The following is a 21,445-nucleotide window of genomic DNA, read 5'->3' as shown; positions in this document are numbered from 1 at the left end:
TATTTGGGTTGGGTTGGGGTTTTTTTGTTTTGTTTTTGTTCGTTGTTGTTATTGTTTTCTCCTGGCACTGACTGTTGCTGTTCTAATAGAGTGGAAAATAAAGCAGGATGTCTCTATCATCAAGTTAACCCTTCTGTTAAGTATTTAAGTTTTCCAGGCTGAAGGGTCATCTCCCTTGATTCATCTATGAATATTGAGTAGTGTATACTCCATAGGCAGTAGGTATAAATTTGCTTCCTGCTTTTCATCCATCCTATCCAGCAGTACATTGAAAGGAATTTAATGTATTTGTGAGTTTCGCTAGAAGTGCACTGCTAAATGCGTATTTATGAAAATGGAAAAGGAGGAAAATTTTCAGGATTGGCACACGCACTAACACATTTAAATTTAGTTAATGCAAAAATATTAAATATATTAACGTCTAATGATACTTTGTGCCCAAAATCCACAATCAGGAATATATGTAAGGTTGTGCATGTCTTGCATAGGATGTTTTGCTGACTTGTTGCCTGTAGGTTTATTTAACTGAGATGTATATATATCTGTTAAAAATACAGCATCTAAAATATTTTTAACAAATGTATAGTTGAGATTCATTCGCAAATGTGATAATTGAAGTAAGCTGCAGTTTAGTAATGATTTTACGGTGTGTGTCTGTGCAGAATGTGTCACGAGAGGGGCACAGATACATTGGTGGTGGGTATGGAGTTTCAGTAGCATGAGTTTGATCAGGTCTAAGCGATAGGTGGCAATCTATCAAATGCAGTAGGACTTTTTTGCATGAACGAGTGCTGATGGGAATATTGTGTTATCACATTTTCGATGAAAATCACATTTCCTAGAATTTCATAAAGCAAATGGCTAGTAGTGAGAGTTCCAGCCGCTCTGCTCTGGGTATGTTCCTGTCCGGTCATGGACTCTAAACGTGATTTCACATCACTTGGCTTGTGGCTTTGCTGGCTTCATCACACCTCAGGCTTCAGACCTGCAAACCTTTCCTTTTGTATTAAAATGAACGAAAAACTGGGGAGGCACTTCACAGAGCTTCCTTATAACTCATGGTTATCCATGAGTTAAGAAGAAACCAAGTTTGGTTTTCAAGCCACAGATAATGTGTGCAACGCTATTTTATCCTTGGCTCTTCTCATCTTAAAATGATATAATCCATTCTACAATTCTTGAAACATTAAAAATTCTACTAGGTATTTTGTAGTGTATCACGTAGTTAACCAATCCACTTCTTAGCAGGCGGGTTTTCGAACCGGTTTTATTACTTCTGGGAGCTGAATAGGGAAGCAAGTTATGAATTTTGGTGGTGATTTTGTGCTGGGCTTAAAGATGATTTAAGTGCAAACTGCATTGGAGAGGGCCAGTCCTGTCTCTGGTTTCTCCCGTGCTGGAGCTTGGACTGGTGTTAGAGCTCCTGTTGTGGCAGAGACCTGAACTGACCGGAATCTAATGCAGAGATGATGATTTCTGTAGCAGCATTAAGCCCAGATTGTGAGACCGTCCCTTTCAGTAGCTGAATAATCTCAGGTAATGCAGATCCAATTATGAAGGTCAATCTTTACTTAATCAGAGGACTTAAATTGATGGAGGGATATATGATTAGCTCATCTCCCAGTGTGAATGAAAAACCAAACAAAAAAATATACTAAAAATTCTGGTTTTATATATATATATATATATATATTTTTTTTTTTTTTTTTCTGAGTAATAAGATGTAGTGCCTTAAGTTTGTACAGCAACTGCATGGGAGAAATACATTCCTGTACTCCTAAAATTAAGATGTGGCTTTTATTTTTGTGTAAATATTACACAAAAACATTTAAGGGACTAACACACACTACAGTGACTTTTGATGATACAAATGAAATATAGGTATCAAATGTAGCTATTGATTTAAATTCCACTTAAATTTGAGAAGAAACTTCTTCTCAGTGAGGGTGCCAGAGCCTGGAACAGGCTGCCCAGGGCGGTTGTGGAGTCTCCTTCTCTGCAGACATTCAAACCCGCCTGGACACCTTCCTGTGTAACCTCATCTGGGTGTTCCTGCTCCGGCAGGGGGATTGGACTGGATGAGCTTTCGAGGTCCCTTCCAATCCCCGACATTCTGTGATTCTGTGATTAATAGTAACCCAGAATGATACAGGTTTTGTGCAACATGCCTGTTCCGAGCTCTGTTTAACATGCAGTGGAATGGAGAGGGCTTTGGCATAAGTCCTGAGTAAACCTCAAGCTTGCACCGCCAGGACTGTGACAATACTCATGAGTATGGCTCTTGTACATTGCTTTAAAGACAAATTGGTTCATTGGGTTGTTTATATAACTAAAGCAATTTGGAGCAAGGTGCGCTGGTTCTCCAGCACTGTACTTAGGCTGAGTAGTGGGCTGGAACCCTTTAAGCATTTTTACTGACTTCTGGAAATCATGAAATAGCATGGAAACTGTACTCCTAAATAACAGTCAGACTGGCCAGGTAGCTTATGTGCTGTTGAGCAACTACCGGCAGAGTGAGCGGTGATACTTTCACTGGTAAATGTAAAATGTGATTTGCACGGACCACGTTATCTAATTTGCAGTCATCTAAGTTTGAATTTATGCTCGAATCACAGAGCAAAGGGGAGGGAGTTTGTGTGGGAGGTCCCTATAAATAAAGCTCTTTTAGTAGTTTATGTTTTCCTTGTGTTGCACTCAGGAAAACTCAGGCACGGTTCTGAAATCTGTGAAAATGCCGGTATTTATTTCCTCTGCATTCTGTGTTGGTTAATATAAAAGAATGGAAAAGCAGGGACTTGTAAGTGAATCTTACATGCAAGATACACTCTTCGACTATTCAGTTTCTGTTACTGGCACTGAAGAGATGATTTTTACCCGGTCCGTGTTTGCTTGCATGGAATATTCCCAAATTTCATTGAAGATGACTGAAGCATGTTTTATGTTGTGGTGGAATAAAATAAATGTATTTGCTTAAGGTTGCCCCTTTAACCAGGTTCTGTGGCAATAAATATTCTGGCTCCCTCACCAAAATCTTCTGCCTCTAGAAAAATATTTAGTTGGCTTTGAGTAGATGCACATGAGATATTGGCATGGTGGAATAATTTGCAAGATCTTCCAGTGAGGTTATTAGCATATAAATAGCAGATGCAATGACGACCATCACAGCTGAGTACATTTAATTTTTAGTTTATAAGATAGAATGGGTTTTTAAATGCATAGCCATCAAGCCTGCTGAAAGACAAATGAAGTTTAGAGTTCACTTGTCTGAGGATGCCTTACATCATTTTTTTTTTAAAAAAAGGGAAACAGACACACATAAAACTGAACAAAAGTGATTTCTTGGGTGAAAAGTAATTTAGATTGCAAACCAAGTTAATTAGACCATGCAAAATTTATTTAATGGTCCCAGCTGTAGTTTGCGAGTGGTGTTTTAGTGAGTAGATGTGACTTCTTCACATGCTATCTTTTCTTTTCCTTCTTTTTCTAAAATAATTAGTAAACACCGTACATCTAGTCCTATAAACTGATTGTCCTGTATTTTTCAGTCATTTTATTGCTTGCTTTAATTATGATTGCAGACACTCATGTTTTTAAATCCCCTTAACAGAATGTAACAACCAATTTGTATAAAACTGGGAAAAGGACCAAAGGCTTTTCTTTACATCTTCCCAACTGTTCTGCGGTGGGCGAAGGGGCTTTTTGCGTTTATTGCTGGCTGGAATGGATGAACACGGCATTTAACCCAAGCTGTGCTTGCACTGAGCTTCGCCAACAGCTGGAGGCTCTTGGAGTGTTGACTTGAAAGTAAAAGATAAAAATTCCATTTCTAGTGCCATCCAGTGTTTGTTTTCAGTATTTTTAAGAAGATGGAGAAGGAAACATCTGGGTTTTTTTCCAGTTTTATTTTTAGTGAGTTATTGAGTAACCGGTTTGATTGCACTTGTCTAACTGGAAAAGTCAGCACTGTTTTAAGTTTTTAACAAAAATTAGGGGATTAGACGAGACATTGTTCTAACTCTGATTACAATGAGAATTATGCATGTATATTTTCTGTCCTTTTTGGGTTTTTAACTGTGTCATACGCAGAGAAGTTCAGCCCAAGAATCTGGAAATTGCTTATCTAAGTCCCATTTCCTTTAACAGTGAGATATCTAGTCAGGAATAATAATAATAAAAAAAAAACCCACATAGTTTTGCAAAAGCTTTCATTTAGATAAATGGATAAATAAATAAAGGTCAGCATTACAGAACAGATCAACACTGAACAGAAAAACGTCCCTTCTCCTTGCAGCTCGAGGAGCGGTGATGGTGCGAGGAGCCTCCGAGGGACGTCTGGGGATCTGGTCTCCTTCAGGTGGCCCATCCTCTAGTGAAGCTGAGAGGGGATCTCATCAGTGTTCATAAATATCTCAAGGGTGGGTGTCAAGAGGATGGACCAGACTCCTTTCAGTGGTGCCCACTGGTAGGATGAGGGGCAATGGGCACAGACTGAAGCACAGGATTTTCCATCTGAATATGAGGAGAAACTTCTTTACTGTGAGGTGCCAGAGCCCTGGACCAGGCTGCCCAGAGAGGCTGTGGAGTCTAGTTTTCTGGAGACATTCAAACCCACCTGGACACCTTCCTGTGTGATCTGCTCTGGGGAACCTGCTTTAGCAGGTGGGTTGGACTGGATGATCTCCAGAGGGCCCTTCCAACCCCAACCAGTCTGGGATTCTGTGACCGAGAAGGTCATTCAACCTTTGGCTCTGACAAGACTGCAAATGGCATTAGTGACTTTCCTCATATTACCTGGTAATTAGAATGGATTTGAGAATGAGACCTTTTCCCCCACATTCTTTGACAGGTTATTGAAAAACAAGCAGTTGTGTGACTACTTATCTGGGAGGTATTTAATTCCGTACACTACAAGAAAAGCTTTATGTTGTAGTATTTATCACCTGAGCTTATACTTTACCTCCCTTCAGATATGGCACACTAGAAATGCCATATTGCTTGTTTTTATCATAGCCTTGTTTTTCTTGTTTGCAAGTACATAACCACTAATTCCTAAAGAATTATAATTTATTAATTCTGCCACTCAATATGTTGTCTAAAGCATTTATTTGTTCTGATTTAAGTATGGATTTTGTTTTTCAATTGACTGAAAAAGTTTATCTGTAGGGGAAAAGTAGATAATAGGTGGCTGAACTTTCATACTTGATCTGTTGAGCTTGCTTTGAGGCTTTAAAAGTGGAATTAAAAAATAAAAAGGATACTTCTGTGATTAATAATGTTGCACATGCACTCTCCTCCTTTCGGTAAAAAGGGAATGGAACAAAACAGCATAAATGGGGTGGTTCTGATGAGGTACCACTGGAGTGAAGTAGATTGAGATATAACTACCCACCACTACCAGGCATGAATTTCCACCAGTGATGACTTCAATATTTTAAAGTAAAAAGATAAATAACTTATATTTTTAAAATTATATAAAAATAAAGACTTTGTCTGTTAGAAGGGAAAAGAGGGCTTAATTCCTTATAGTTAGCTAAGCAGTTAATTTTTTTTTACAGGAAATCTAAATTTAATAGAAGCCCCTAGGGAAATTCAAGGGTGTGAACAATAAGCATAATATTTTATGAAAATGACCCTCATATTTAAAATCTGGCATTATATGTTATGCATTGTAGCACCAAGTCCACATCTACCTTTTAGAAAATTAAAACACATAAATTCTGTTTAGTGTTTGATATGCACTGCACTAGCTGAAAGCCATAATGCCCCTAAAACCTTGGGTTGCTTTTCACCTTTCATAAATTCCTGGGTAGATTCTATACAAAAAATAATTTTCAGCTCCGTGGCTCATTGTTATTCAAAGTTGATTGATCGTCGTCATTTACTCAGTGAGGAAGTTAAGTGCTCCTGTCATTTCCGAAGAGTATAATTGGGACGTTTCACAGGTCAGCGGTAGTGACAGGTTTCCCTTTTGATTAGTGTTAGACTGATAACAAAAATTACAGTTTCCTATGATTAATGTTTTCTATAGTACTTGAATGCACAGTTCATGGATTGTACCTAAACAAAGTGAATTTGCATCTGATTACGCCTCTTCTCCGTCAGGCTTTAAAGTTTGAGACCATGCAGGTGAAGCAGCAAAGTTGCTTTTAATGCAGTTTTCAAGTTGAAGATTAGTGAAGCCAATTGAAATTTAGGATAATAATGTACAGGGAGCTACGTGCCTCCAACAGCATGTGGACAAATTGAGAAATTTCCATTAAAGATAGTACTCTTCTGAATTCTTTCTAGTCCTCTCAGATATGCCATGCATGGGTGTACTTGTATTAAAGCCACTGATATTTTAGGTGTAATCTGGTAAATGATCAGTCTGAACTGAGTTATCTTTCTCTTCCTAGTTAGACATTAGTTCTCAATTCCTAAACCTGTTGCTGTTTTATTTGTTTCCAGACTATTTCTGAGTAAAATGTGTGGAAATACACTGAATGTGTTTTCTCTGCTTTATAAGGCAAAAGTTAGTCAGCTTTTACGTTATGGCACAAAGTTCTAGACTGAGATCATCCATGGCAAGTTCTAGTTTGGTAGAATCTTCTGTTAATAGCTAAATGAGGAGTGGAAACTGAGTGTGGAAAGTACATATTGCCCTACTTCAAGCTCAAGAATTAATGTTGGATGTTATTTCCAAAGTTAATTAAATTGCCCCTAACAGATAAAAAAGCGATGATAACCCCAGCAGGATTTTGAAATGAAAATACAAGTAAACTTCTGCTCAACCTCTAACCCTCTTCTATTGTGCAAAGTGCAAAACCTGATGACTTTTTCTTTCTAAAGACCATCAGGAAGGTCTGAAAGTTGCAGTTTGACAGAGATTTGCTTCTTCCACATCTGGTGACTTTGCATGTTTGCAATCAGTGGTGAACATTTGCCTGTTTCTTTGCATTAGAACTGTTTTGGTTTCTGCTGCGGAGGTCAAGTTCTTCTGTTGTGGCCATGCCAGGTGGGGCCTGGGTTTCTTCTTTCTTGTAGATGAGGAGAAGTGGGAAACAAAAAGCAAATGAAGGGGGTGGGATCCTCAGCACAGCCTGAAACTGGGCAGCTCTGGAGGTACCAGTAATTGGGCTGAAGAGACCACGTTGTGATTGTTACCGATCATTGGAGCAGGGTACTTTCAAACACTATTATGGTGAGACTTTATTTTAAAACAAAGGCTAATTAGGTGTTCTCTGATAAGAATGCGGTAGTAAATATATTCTTTAGGACAGTAAATATATATATTTTTTTTGCCACTGGAACTGCAGCTTTCTTAAATCACAGAACTTTTGTAAACAAAGGGAAGAACTGTACTGCTAACTTGCACCATCCATTCATTAAATGTTAATGTGTATCAATATGTGTATTAATATCAATTAATGTTCTTTGTTAGAAACTAGTTCAGTCCAGTTTACAAGTAATACTGACCAAAAAGAAGTGCTGATTTATTTTTCTTTTAATTATTTAGTTTCCATTTTTAACTGCATTAAATAAGCCAAGATTGGTTTCTAGGTTTTTTGGCTTCAGAGTATATGGCAGATTTAAAGGAACTCAGCTGTGACACACGATTAGAGTTGTGAATTAAATTGGGAAAATTCTGCTGCAGGCTAAACCTGCATTATCCTCCGGTGCTTGTAACAATGAGTAGTTGATATGAATATCAACGTACGTCAGGTGCACTAAGAGGAGTAAAGAACACTGCTGAAAATAATAATGATCCCATTCCTTATCTGTTGCTTTGGCTTCTGCAATGAAGTTGAAAAAGTGATAGCCTGTGCTAAGGTTGGATTTGCTGGATACCCCTTATTATTTCCTAGACTTGTAAAAGCGCATGGCAAGTATACAATAATGTGCTAATTATGTTGGTGTTAAGAATTAGGTGACTCTCAAGGTGGGCAAAGGAAATAGAGTATAAAAGCTCCATCATTGCCACCTTTTTAGGGTAGTTGGCTTTTAAAGTTCTGATGGTACAGGCCAGGTCTGAGGTGGCACAGATTCTTTTAGCTCCTGTGTAGCATAGAAGAGAAACTCATTTCCAGGTATGGAACAAGCTTAGAAATAAAAATGTAGAGACTTGCTGGCACATATCCAGTACTAGCTAGATGGAACGGTATATAGGAAGCCACTTATATGAATGAATTATTCTATTTTTCAGCTGTTCGTAAATATTCAGTTTCAGGCTGCAATATAGACCAAGTGCATGTTTTAAAAAATCCCATTGTGTTGGTCTTGACCGTACAGTGTGCACAGTCTAACGGTGTGAACAGTTAGAATATACCGAATTAGTTATTAAATGAGTGTATCGAATTATTTAGTGCTGTTGTGAAGGAACACAGTGAAACTCTGTAGTATACAGGTCTGAATAGTCTTACTTTGGTCAATATTACCTTGCCAGTCCATCAGCTTCCCCTCCTGTTTGCCCGCTCTGGTTTTGAGCTCTTAAGCAGTTTGATACTATTTACTATGCCATAGACTATTTGGGTGCAGCTAAATGAGTAATTTCAACCAAAGGATAAGAGATAAGGCTATAATTTGCTCATCAAGCCAAAATCTTGGTGTTATTTTAAGGTTTTTTGGTCTCGTTTTATAGTTTTACACTTTCTCGGACTTCACCAACTGTATGTGTTCTAATGGATAAAAGGGGCTTTAAGGAAGCCCTTAGGATAGAGCATGGCTTTAGAGATAAAACGTTAAGCAAAGGCCTAATCTTAGATAAAGATTAAATACATAATTAGGGGAATATTTTGACACAGAGCAGTCTCAGCAGGGCTATCAGGATGTCTGCAAAATATTTTCAATGTGAAGGGAAATGAAAAGAGGTCTCCACATGAAAAAAAAATAAACCCAAACCAACCAAAATATCTCTGTAGATGAAAGCCTCGGATGACGATGACGACGATGAGGATGAAGATGAATTTGTGGAGGTCCCTGAGAAGGAAGGTTATGAGCCCCACATTCCAGACCACCTGCGTAAGGAATATGGTGAGTTTGCCCAGCTGTGACAAGCTTTATCCCTGCATGTTACTGCTGCAGTAAAGTAAATAAACAGCCATTCTGAAGTAATAAAGTGATCAGCGGTGTGGGTAATCTCCGACTGCTACGGGGAAGTCATTACATAGATCCAGGAGCAGCGATTGGCTCCAGATAAATAAATACTTTCTAGGAGCAAGAGCGACTGGGACGAGAAGCTTATTTCATTCCATCATGTTCCACTGGAGTTCAGAGCCAGAAGCAGCACCGTGTATGCTCCTAAGTGTGCAAAACACATACTGGGAGTCAAGAGATTGCAGAGTAAAGCTGTAAATGAGCCTGAATATTAGAAATATTGGCAACAGTCTGGTGAAAGGGGGTAAGGTTTTGTACTATCACCTGCATTAATAGCAGCTGGAGATGCACAGCCACCTCCTTACATAGGGTGGCCAGTTTATAGCTCAGAAGGACGACTTTTTGTTTGCTTGCTTGTTTGGTTTTCTTCACTGGGTGTTGCTAACACAAGATGTTAAACAGAGGTCAGCGTTCAAGTGCAGAATTATAGCCACTGAGCACATACCAGATGACAAAGTACAGTCTTGGTCTTGCCTTCTTTTAATGCATTTTAAAGGCTACTTAAACAATAAATATATACTTGTAATGTGTTTTTGTGAGATTGAGAGAGGAGTTCCTGAGGAAGGTTCATCTCAAATAATTAAATTTCAGCATGTTATTCCTTGTCCTTTGTACATCTGGCTTATTAAGTGTCTGCAGCTTTGCCTCTGTGAAGCATTGTGTATTTTAAGATTCGGAAGGTTTCAGTACGTTGTAGAAGAGAGGGTAGCTGCCATCACAGAGTTAAAAACTTTGGACGCTGTAGTAAGTTTCTTGCTCCTACGTTTCTCCATGAGTATTTGGGTAAGACTGGTGCCATGTTTTGCCTTTTTCAATCCTGCTCATGCTTATTTTTAACTTCAGTTTGCATCCTAAAAGTCACGCTGCAGCTGTTACCTGTATAAGTCAAATCTATCTTTTTCCTGAAACAAGTGGATGTGCCTGTGTAAACCCAAGATGATGTAGCACAAGGGACCTTTTTACTGTTTTCTGCCATCAAATTTGGCTACAGACAGTGGAACGTGATCAGTAGTGATAACCTGTAGTGGCCGGGGTCAGCTCAAGGATGTCTCCAGGTGTGAAGTCCTGCTGTGCCTCAATCATAGGAGAGTTTGGGTTGGACAAGACCGTCAAAGCTTATCCAGTGCCACCCCTGCCATGAGCAGGAACATCTTCACCCAGCTCAGGTTGCTCAGAGCCCCGTCCAGCCTGGTCTGGGATGTCTCCAGGGATGGGGCATCCACCACGTCTCTGGCCAACCTGGGCCAGGGTTTTACCATTGTAAAACCACCCTAGTGTCTAACCTGAATCTCCCCTCTTTCCATTTAAAACCATCACCCCTTGTCCCATCACAACAGGCACTGCTAAAAAGTTCGTCCCCATCTTTCTTATCAGCCCATTTTAAGCACTGAAAGGCCACAATGAGGTCTCCCTGGAGCCTTCTCTTCTCCAGACTGAACACCCCAACTCTCTCAGCCTGTCTTCCCAACAGAGCTATTCCAGCCCTCTGATCATTTTTGTGGCCTCCTCTGGCCCATCTCCAACAGGTCCATGTGTGTCCTGCACTGAGGGCTCCAGACACAGCTCTCCAAGTGGGGCCTCACCGGTGCATCTACCCCACCTAGACGTAACCTCCTTGGAACAGAAGCCTGCACTCATTATCTGTATGTCTGTGTTCCCCACCTAAGGACTTGCTTAAGTCCAACTGGCTGGTTCCAGGTTGTGTGAAGGAGGTAGATGTCTCTGTTCCTCTGTGTCCTTAAAAAATGTGGAAATTAGCAACTATATAGAGGACTGAGATGAGACCAGTGCCTTGGTGAGCAGGTAGCTGCAACGTGGCTTGACATGACCCTTAGCATGGGGTGCTTGAAACTGTGTGTAGGTGCTTACTTAGTCCAACCAAGAGCTGGGGAAGATGAAGTGGAACTGGGAGTATTGAGGCAGTGAAATGTGAAGAGTGTTAGACAAGAGCATGGGACAGTGCTGAAGGGCTGTAGGATGCAAACTGAGGAACTTGGCAGCTTTTTCTTTATTCATTAAAAAAAACAACTTATACTGGTATAATTTTATCAAAATATATGTTGGCTATCCCAACTACCTCAGTTGAAATACTGAATAAGTTCTAATTATTGCTAACAGTGGGACTTTCAAACAAGGAATGTAACGGAGTAGAGGGTTATCAGCCTTCCAGAAAGTTGTGAAAAGCTTCTTATGTATACATGGCTAATGGAAGAATCCAAAAATCGGTAGTGATAATAAATGAAGGAGCATATAAGGTTAGTTATTACATAGCTGTGGTGGTTCTTTGGGGTTTTTCCTTCCTTTGGCAGTATTTCTTGTGTCAAAACTGGTGTTTTCCTAATAATTTCAGGCACTGGTACTTGTTTTTCCTATCTTTAACAGCAGCCTGATGAATCCTAACATGCAAAAGTTCTGTTTATACTTGTCAGCTTCCACTGGAAGTGGAATGTGCTCATCTCTTGCCTCTTTCCCCCCCCCCATCATCCTCATGGACACACGTTATTTTAAAAAATAAAGCATCTTACCACCCTTTGTATTGCATTCACACAATACTTTACTGCCATTTGAATTCCTCCTCATGAAAAAGGATAAAAGAACAAGCCTACTATCTGCTCAAGGATATTTTAAAAATCTATATAAAATGGATTAAGAAATTCCCAATTTGTATTTAAACTATTGCGGATAGGAAAATACATCATAGTGAAGAAGCCAATCAATCAGGAAAAAAAAAACCCTCTCATTTCGTATACATGTAGTTATGTAGGAGCTGATGGTCACACTTGGCTGTTCTTTATCTGATGTGTTTGTTAAAAATAGTATTTTGAAAGAAATGAACTGTTCTCGATGCTCCTGAAGTCATTCAGCTTTTCTCGCTGCTATTAAAAGTTATTATGGAAACTCACAGTTCAGGAAAGAGTCTGAAAAGAATACAGGTAATCTTCTAAGCGTGTGCTTAAAAGCACATAGCAGCACGTTGTCATCAGGACCTGGCTGTGTTAGGAGCCACGTCTCTAGTTAAAGATGGTTCTTTATTCCATGTGCAAGTGCAGTTACCATAGCAGTGACTTCAGCTTTATCTTCATATAATCCAGGTGGGGTTTTGCTACATTTATTTAGATCATGAGAGTTAAGAAAATGGAAGTCTGTGTAAGTGGAATGTTCTAACTGGAACATTAAACCTTTTGTTAAAAAGAAAATCTCAGTGTTACATAGAAGGTGTGAACAGTTTAAAGTTGTTTATCCTTGTGTTGTTACTTTTCCTGAGCAAACCAGGAAAAGTGAACAGCTGCTCACATCAACTTTTTATACTAAACAAGAAGACAAGGTTGTAAAACACAACTGTGGAGATGGATTGAAATGTGACATTTAAATCATTGCTTTAAAAGTCACTTTATTCTCTTTGGCTTCTCTTAGGAAAATGAAAGTATCCTACAAACAAGGTAAATTTCAGGTTGAGATGCTATTTCTGATGATGCAAAAGTGTATTTGTGGTTCTCCTGAGGTCTGAAAAGTTTGTGAAAAATGAAAAGAAATTTAGAGACAGGGGAAGTTTTGTGTGCCTAAGTATATAGACATATGCAATTGTATTGTCTGTGTGTATCTGTAATTGATGATGATGATCTCAAAATTGATGGTGATATTTAATATACAAGATGAACTGAGCATGGGTACAGTTTGGGTGGAGGGAGAATTAAACAAGTCAATTTGAATCTCCATGTATAAGATGAAATGTGAATTTGTTAAAAGAATTTAGGTGATTAGATAACTGAAGTGTGAAGATATAACCCATTAGGGGTGTCATGCCAAATTAGCATTACCAGACTTTTAACGACCTCCCATTTGTATAATCCTTATTTACACGTGCACCTGCTGTCTGCGGCAGACAGGGCCCAGCCATCCCGCGGCACCACAGAGCCCTTTTCAATACATCGTGTTGCTGAAAAAGAAACAGTGCTGTGGAAATAATTGTCACAGGCTTTCTCCGGTTCTCAGCGCTCTGTGCCGACATTGCTGCTCTCTATTGAAGAGTAACTTGCCCATGGCTGGCGTTGCTAACCCCTTAAAAACTAAGGTATTATTCATTTAAAAGAAAGCTTTAGGGAGAGGGAAAATCTTGTTTCTACCTGAGATTTCCCACATTCCAGCCTTTGGTGGTTGCATTGGCTTAAAGCCTTAAGGTGGGTAAGGTGATGGATGCAACTGTGACTTCGTTCTTGCGCCACAGGCAGAATTTGGTGCTGATGTTGAGGTCAGAGATTCTTTCCCACCCTTGGTGGTCTTGGCATGGCTTGCAGCCGAGCCCTGAACCACGCGGTAATAATCCATTTTGAGACGTGCCTTTCCCTGTAAAACTCAAACGATTCTCAGATCTGGTTCAAAGCACCCACCTCCAGCAGCTCTTGTCTACTAATGGGTTTTCCCAGTTCATAATTCTTGTCTCAGTGCATTCATGAGCTTACTGATGCGATAGTGCTTGGAGGTGCCACTGCCACTTCGCAAGTGGTGACATGCGGAAGCCATCTGACTGGGAGTATTAGCGTGGAAGCAGTCTACTGGTTATTGAGCTTCATCCTTATCCAAAATTATACGAGAAATGACTTTGCAGCTAAGAACAGAAACCATTGTTTCAAATCTAGTTAATAATTACTTCTTGTGTGTTTGAGCCTTAAGCCAAAATGGTTTAGGTCCCTGATAGCAACTTCAGATGTTCACATTGCATCTTACAGCCTGCTTGGGATTTCTTTTGTATCTGGATCAAAGCTGCAGTTCTAAAATCCCAAGGGTTAGTTCTGCCCATTTCAGAAACTCTTCCCTCTTCCCATCACAGAGTGATGTATCTTTGTGGGTTAAATGTCCCTGCACGGCCTTTCCTAATACGATGGTGTCTGGGTTGTGACTCTTCCGTGTGTTAAGTAGTTGGGTTTGTTTGGTTTGATTTTTTTTTTAGTATGACATCTGATAGCAACATAGGAAAGAAGCCTTATACCCCAGTTGAACAAATCAGATGTACAAAACCAGACTATTTCCTCAGTAGAGAAGTCTCCACCTGTTGTTTTTGTTTTGGTTTTTTATATAGAATTAGGAGTGCTTGAGACCACACAAGCTATTCTAGTGCAGCTCTCACTGAGCATTTTAGAAACATGAATAAACTTGCTATTGCAACCATTAATTAAAGGTGCAGGGGATTTATAGCTTTTGCTTTCTCTCCGAACATTAAAAAGCCTGTATTAGAAATAACAATGAAATACTGTATAGACTAATGCGTGATTGAATTTTCAGATTTGAAGCAGTAAATTCATGCATTTCGGGGCATCTATTCAGAAAATTGCACTTTTTTGTATTGACTAAGAGTCTCTATTCTGTACCTAAGCAGCAGACCTCCATGCATATTGTTTTTAAAAGTTTTATTTTCCTGACTGGCATCCATCAAGACATGCAGAGGACACAATGATTAAAAGCAAAACTGCCTCAGAAACGTGGTATACAATGGAATCATCATTACAGATTTAAAAAAATAAGAAAATTAGCTACGAATTTATTGGAGTCTGATTCTTCTTTTCCCTACAGAAAACATTTTCTAAATGCTTTTGAATGTTTTTGTTTGTGTGGTCAAGTGCTGAGGTTTCATCTTTGTCACAGCGAGAAGAGCAGTGATGAATCTGCGTGTTCTCTGGGCATGTGTGTTGCTGTGTAGCTTTGCTGGGCCACCTCTTTCTTAGCTCTATTTATCTCCTTTGTTTTTGATATAGGATGTAGGAAACCAGCAGTTTTAGTTACTGCGTACAATAGTAATGTGCTCTTTTATCCTCCATCTAAATGAAGTTTCTCCCATAAAGAGATTGCTTTGCTGTTGTGTAGAACAGATTTAAAGCTAAAGATGGCAAAAAGAGCCTGTATGCAAGTGTTGATAAGGTGAAATAGAAACCACTTATTTTGACCTGTGAAGAAACCGTGGCTTCCATACTGGTCTTTTTTCCTCCATGGGAGTGTGTACCAGATTTGGTTGTTACGGAATGATTATCTGTTGATTTTACAGTAGGTTCTCCTCTGTTCTCTGGGGGTTTTATGGTTTGTGGTTTCTTTGTTTGTTTTTGATGTGCTTTTTGTTTGGTGTGGTTTTGGTTGTTTGTTGTGGGGTTTTTTTGTTTATTCGTACATGTGAAAGTTTTCTGGAAGCCATGTGGAAAAAGCACAAATCTGAAGTGTTGGGTTAACATCCCTCAGTACAATATTTAAACATCTCTGAACTACTCAGTGAGTTGCTTTCAATGCTTATTAGTCTTTAAGGAAAATACTTTTTAGTTTTCTGTTATTAGGATTGATTAGGGTTCCCTACCAGTAGGCATCTCTGAAAAACTTACTAGAAGTCACAGAATCACAGAATGTCAGGGATTGGAAGGGACCTTGAAAGCTCATCCAGTCCAATCCCCCGCCGGAGCAGGAACACCCAGATGAGGTTACACAGGAAGGTGTCCAGGCGGGTTTGAATGTCTGCAGAGAAGGAGACTCCACAACCCCCCTGGGCAGCCTGGTCTAGTGTCTGGCACCCTCACTGAGAAGAAGTTTCTTCTCAAATTTAAGTGGAACCTCCTGTATTCCAGTTTGAACCCATTGCCCCTTGTCCTATCATTGGTTGTCACCGAGAAGAGCCTGGCTCCATCCTCCTGACACTCACCCGTTACATATTTATAAACACTGAGGTCACCTCTCAGTCTCTTCCAAGCTCCAGAGCCCCAGCTCCCTCAGCCTTTCCTCACACGGCAGATGCTCCACTCCCTCAACATCTTTGTTGCCCTGCGCTGGACTCTCTCCAGCAGTTCCCTGTCCTTCTGGAACTGAGGGGCCCAGAACTGGACACAATATTCCAGGTGTGGTCTCCCCAGGGCAGAGTAGAGGGGCAGGAGAACCTCTCTCAACCTACTAACCACCCCCCTTCTAATCCACCCCAGGTACCATTGGCTTCCTGGCCACAAGGGCACAGTGCTGGCTCATGGTCACCCTGCTGTCCACCAGGACCCCCAGGTCCCTTTCCCCTACGCTGCTCTCTAATAGGTCATTCCCCAACTTATACTGGAACCTGGGGTTGTTCCTGCCCAGATTCAAGACTCTACACTTGCCCTTGTTATATTTCATTAAATTTTTCCCCACCCAACTCTCCAGCCTGTCCAGGTCTCTGGATGGCAGCACAGCCTCTGGTGTGTCAGCCACTCCTCCCAGCTGGGTGTCATCAGCAAACTTGCTGATAGTGCACTCTAGTCCCTCATCCAAATCACTGATGAATGTATTGAATAATACCAGCCCCAGTACTCACTCTTGAGACGCTCCACTAGATACAGACCTCCAACTGGACTCTGCCCCATTGACCGTGACTCTCTGGCTTCTTTTCTTCAGCCAGTTCACAGTTCACCTCACTACCTGATCATCCAGACCACACTTCCTCAGTTTAGCAGCGAGGATGCTGTGGGAGACTGTGTCAAACGCTTTACTAAAATCAAGGTAGACAGCATCCACTGCTTTGACAAGTCATTTTGTAACAGCTTTTAAATGGTAGGGGGTTGATCAAGTCTGGGCTTTCACAGATGAGAGATGGATGATTGTGGCAGTGATGATAAAGTAGACACGACTCAAGGGTGATGCAATAACAGGACATAGGTATGGGGTCGGTACCGCAGCTCCTGGTGCCAACAGGTAGCTCTGTTTCACACAAAATGTAAAGTGGATGTATACTATTTGGGGTGAGATGCACACCTGAAGAGCAGCCTGGCTAATGGCTTTCATCAGCTACAGGTCATAAAAGTGTGCAGCACCATGATCAACCACATGATTGTGCTCTGCCTTCATTGTAATGAAAATAAATGTTTTTAATGGCATTATTATTTGGGAATGAAGTTGCTGAAGTTCTACTGACTGTTGAATCACTAAATAGACACGTGTGCTGGCTAAATGGAAATGAAAATGATACTTAAGCTTTTTGTTTCCTTACTACAATGATTTCTCATTTTGTCTGGGTTCTGCTTTAAAAGCCTGACAGCTTTTTTGTCTGGTTGGATTTGTCTGGTCTCCATTCCTCAGGAAATTCCTCAGGGAATTGTTCCCGCATGGGAAGAATGTGGAGAAACAGCTCAGCAGAGACCACAGCAAAACCAAACCTGCAGCCTTCAGTGTGTATGGAGCACAGTTCTCAGGAACTGGATTTGAGACTAAGAATTATGCTATCCAGGCTAAATAAGGACTTGTGGGTGTTACTTGACTTCTTTAAGGGGGAAAAAACAAATCGGGTTTTGCAAAAAGAAGGACAGACAGAATGACACACTTGCCTTTCACTGCCCTGTGAAATTTGGGTTCTTTTTTCCCAGATTTGGAAAATGCAGTTAACACACTTTTGTGTTTGTCTTCTCAGACAAGAGTCTAGTATTTAGAATAAGATTTCTATTAATATTACTGTAAATCCTTAAAAGAAAATCAGGCATAGTCGTTACATGATTGAAATAGTATGCACTGATTTACCATAAATGTACAGATAGATATACAGCATTGAAGTTAGGACCCCAGTCCTCAACTGCTATAATCAAATATGTGTTGTGTGATCTCAATTTTTCTTAGCATATACAACACTAGAAGTATTTAATTATAAGTTTACAAGTTAGATTGCCTCATTAGGTTAGTGTGTTTTGAATATATGTGTGTACGGACAAACATATGTTTGGTATAGCTATGCTTAGGACAGTAATTGAGTAAAGCTTATTATAATACAGTATTTGGAATGAAGATAAATTTGCACATTTAGGAAAAGAAGTGATTTGCACTTCCAATAAAGTGCTTCTACATCCATGTCAAAGTACTGATTGTAGATACTTTTGGTGCATCCTAATCCATTGATCATGCAAACCCTTCCTCGCTCTCTGGCAAGGTCCTTCTGTGTCAATAAGGTTCTCAGAAGATCTGGCAGGACACGGGATATATTTGATTCCTACTAAAGTTCTTCAAAATTCATAGTCACCGTGCAGAATGCTGATAATGCTTCCAAGTGGTTTGCGATAGGTGTTTACCTTATAGAACTCTGCAATGGCCAGGGACTGCAAAATGATAAGCAAGACAACTAAAAGATCAAGACATAAGGTGTAGAAAGCTTTTAATCTAAACTCTGCTGCTTTGATTTATGCTAATTCTTAACTATGATCATAAACCACCCATAAATAGGGTCAGTTAATGAGAACTAACATTATAACAAATTAGTATATTCTGTAATTCCAGTAAGCCAAACAAAGTATTTATGTAATGTTGATGAACTCTAGTTAACTAATGTAGTTGTTACCGTTCTTCTTTAATTTGAATTTCCAAAGTAAAATTCTAGATGAATGTAAATGAACGTGGCTGCATTCAAGGGTGCTGGGAACATCATTTTTGATTGTTGAATACCTCTGATTATACAAGACCCCTTGACAACTTTTCAAAAGTAGTGTAGTTTATACAGAAGCATTAATATGTGCAGTTGTCTGTGTGATAAGTTGCTTTGAGTGCACACACATCTCGTGTGTGTTGTGAGAATATTTGCTAAAGCCACCTCTGGCATTTCAGTGTGGTCCCCTTGCAGCTGCAGACAGCCATTTGTTTAGTGGCGTTCAAAGGCAAGATGAAAGAACCGTGTCTATCTAAACTTAAAGAGGAAGTTTTCTACCACAATAAATGGTAAATGCTTTAGTCAGTGATATCTCCGTATGAATACTTTTAAGGTTTTGTTCATATTCTTAGTATTTTTCCTCATTTTACAGTTATGTGTAGATGAAGTGATGCTAATAAGAGCCTGACTTTTTTTTTTTTTTGTAGGTAGAGATTAAATTTTATCTCAAAAAAGAAAAAACCCACACCTAAATATTCTTATAATTTGTGACGGCTTCATAAAGATCAGATATCTGTCAGGGGTGACATAAATTTGAATCTCTATTCCTTATGAGTAGCAGAGCTGTCAGAGATAATGAAATCTTCCTACCATATGATCACCTCTGTTAATTTTCACAAAATCACAGAATCAACTGGGTTGGAAAAGACCTCAGAGATCATCCAGTCCAACCCTTGGTCCAACTCCAGTCCATTTACTAGATCACGGCACTAAGTGCCATGTCCAATCTCAGTTTAAAAACCTCCAGGGACGGTGAGTCCAGCACCTCCCTGGGCAGCCATTCCAATGCCTGACCACTCTCTCTGTAAAGAATTTCTTTCTAATATCCAGCCTAAATTTCCCCTGGCAGAGTTGAAGCCCATGCCCCCTTGTCCTATTGCTGACTGCCTGGGAGAAGAGACCAATCCCCACCTGGCTAGAACTGCCCTTCAGGTAGTTCTAGAGAGTGCTGAGCTCACCTCTAAGCCTCCTCTTCTCCAGACTAAACAAGCCCAGCTCCCTCAGCCTCTCCCCATAGGTCTTGTGTTCGAGTCCCTTCCCCAGTCTTGTTGCTCTTCTCTGGACCCGCTCCAGCACTGTTGTTCACATTTGTATGTGAAGAGCAACAGCAGAGCTGATCCTGAAACACTGGAGCTGTTTGGAAGCAACACCCCAGACATGGACTTCAACCCTCTGGTCTGCAATCCATGTTGAATTAAGCTTTGCAAAGTTCTCTTCATTTAGCAGTAAAGCTTCTTGTGCTTCCTAAGGAAAATACATTCAGGTTTTTTTTTCATTGTGAGCACACTAGAGAGTAAGTGGGGAAATATTGCACCTGAACTTCTGGATTTTCCTGACAGTCTTGGAGAGTGTCTGTACTAATAGAAATCACATTCAGCTTGACTAAGATTCAACAAATGGGGAACAGTTGGGTTTTTTTTCCAGAAAGTTGAAGTCCATAATAGTTATTTATATTCTGTCTCCGTTTTTTCAATTAAACTTAAGTGAATCTGAAGTAGCTAGATTTCTTCTAAATCCACACAGCTGAGGAAACCTGTGCTTGCTCTTTCTCTGAATTTTTACTGAGGGGCTTTTATCTCCCCCTAATCCCACCATTTCTGTCAGGACATAATCTCTTTCTCAAATTTACATTTTAATTACAAGGCCAGCTGAACTAGCTAAAATCAATAATGTCAGCATTCAGCAGCCCAACTTCAGCTGAAAGCCCAGCCTCTCTCTTTCCTTCTATCGATTTATCTTCTGAACACCGTCTACTTTATTGCTTCAGGCAAATAGGTGCCATTTGGTCCATTTAAACAAAAAAAGGGGATTTGAACATTTTTATGATTCTTTCTAAAAGCTGCTGTTGGAACAATTTGGACCCAGGTACCGTCCTTGTGTTAAATACACGGAACAACAGAATTCTTAAGAGGAATTTTACTTTTAAAACTGCACTTAATCCCATCTATGTCTTAAAAACAAAACCAAACCCACCCTGTTAGTGGATACCATTCAGCTGGGGCTGTCTGCATGGTGACTCTTGTCTTTATCTTATTAGCAAAAACTAATTTTTATAAACAAATGTTAAAACAAAAATCCACAGTAGAGGTGATGTTACTGATGTTGTAGTGTATCTACCTTTAGCCATTTTTCTGTTAATGGTTTAAAATAAGAAATCAATGGGAAAATATTTTGTTCTTGTAACTCTTAAGAATTCCTATATTGATCTTTTGGATGTGATTTTATCTATCTAAATGTCACATTGTCCATTTATCTCTCCTGCCTTTTCTGTGTGTTGCCGGCTGCTTGTCTCTGCCATTCACATCCTCTCCCCTTCAAACCAAACCGGAGTATCGAATGAGCAATCCTGCTTTCTGTAAACATCGTAGGGGAAAACTGCAATCAAACTAAGGTTTCCTGATAACTTTTAATACACATTCACTTCTTCTTAATGAAGAGGAAAAGCAGCGTGAGATGCACACCTGCTACCTTCTGGCTTCAAGACAGTTCGCGAATAATATATATACAAGTGCTCTCAAAACAGTTTCTTTAAACAGTATTTTTTTTCAGGAAGATATTACTGTCCTTAAAAAAAAAAAAAAAGGCAATTTTAAATGCTAAATACAGCTTAGGCAATTCTACATTATAGATACAGTCCATCACATTTTTTTCAGCTACCCTTCTTCATGCCAAAGGACCTGTTTGTTTGTAGCCATTTATTCTTCCAAATCCTGATGATTGTAACGTGTGGTTATAACAGAATCTTTTGGATTAATTCTGTTTCACTTTGGTACAAAGCACCTGAGAAGGGCTTTTTGCCTTTCTAGCCTGTGACAGGAGCTGAGACGGAATGTATCCTGCTCCATTTCCAGATACATAATTTCAAGATTGGTCCCTTCAGTGAAATATTAAATGCTGTTTAAAAAACACTTC

The 21,445-nt window shown here is 39.7% G+C and overlaps 1 protein-coding gene across 2 annotated transcripts in view; it reads left to right on the top strand.

The window, feature by feature from the left end:
• UVSSA (UV stimulated scaffold protein A) overlaps positions 1-21,445 on the top strand; it is a 156,051-nt gene that overhangs the window by 112,498 nt on the left and 22,108 nt on the right. For both annotated transcript variants that reach the window (XM_082052079.1, XM_082052078.1), the window contains exon 7: positions 8,898-9,009. In XM_082052079.1, the coding sequence (XP_081908205.1) occupies positions 8,898-9,009 (112 nt within the window). The remainder of the gene's footprint in view (positions 1-8,897; positions 9,010-21,445) is intronic.

The sequence above is a fragment of the Streptopelia decaocto genome (genome assembly GCF_964273445.1).
Source record: "Streptopelia decaocto genome assembly, chromosome: 4".
NCBI classification, from domain to species: Eukaryota; Metazoa; Chordata; class Aves; order Columbiformes; family Columbidae; genus Streptopelia; species Streptopelia decaocto.
The sequence above is the reverse complement of the archived record's forward strand: the minus strand, read 5'-3'. Positions and strand labels throughout refer to the sequence as shown.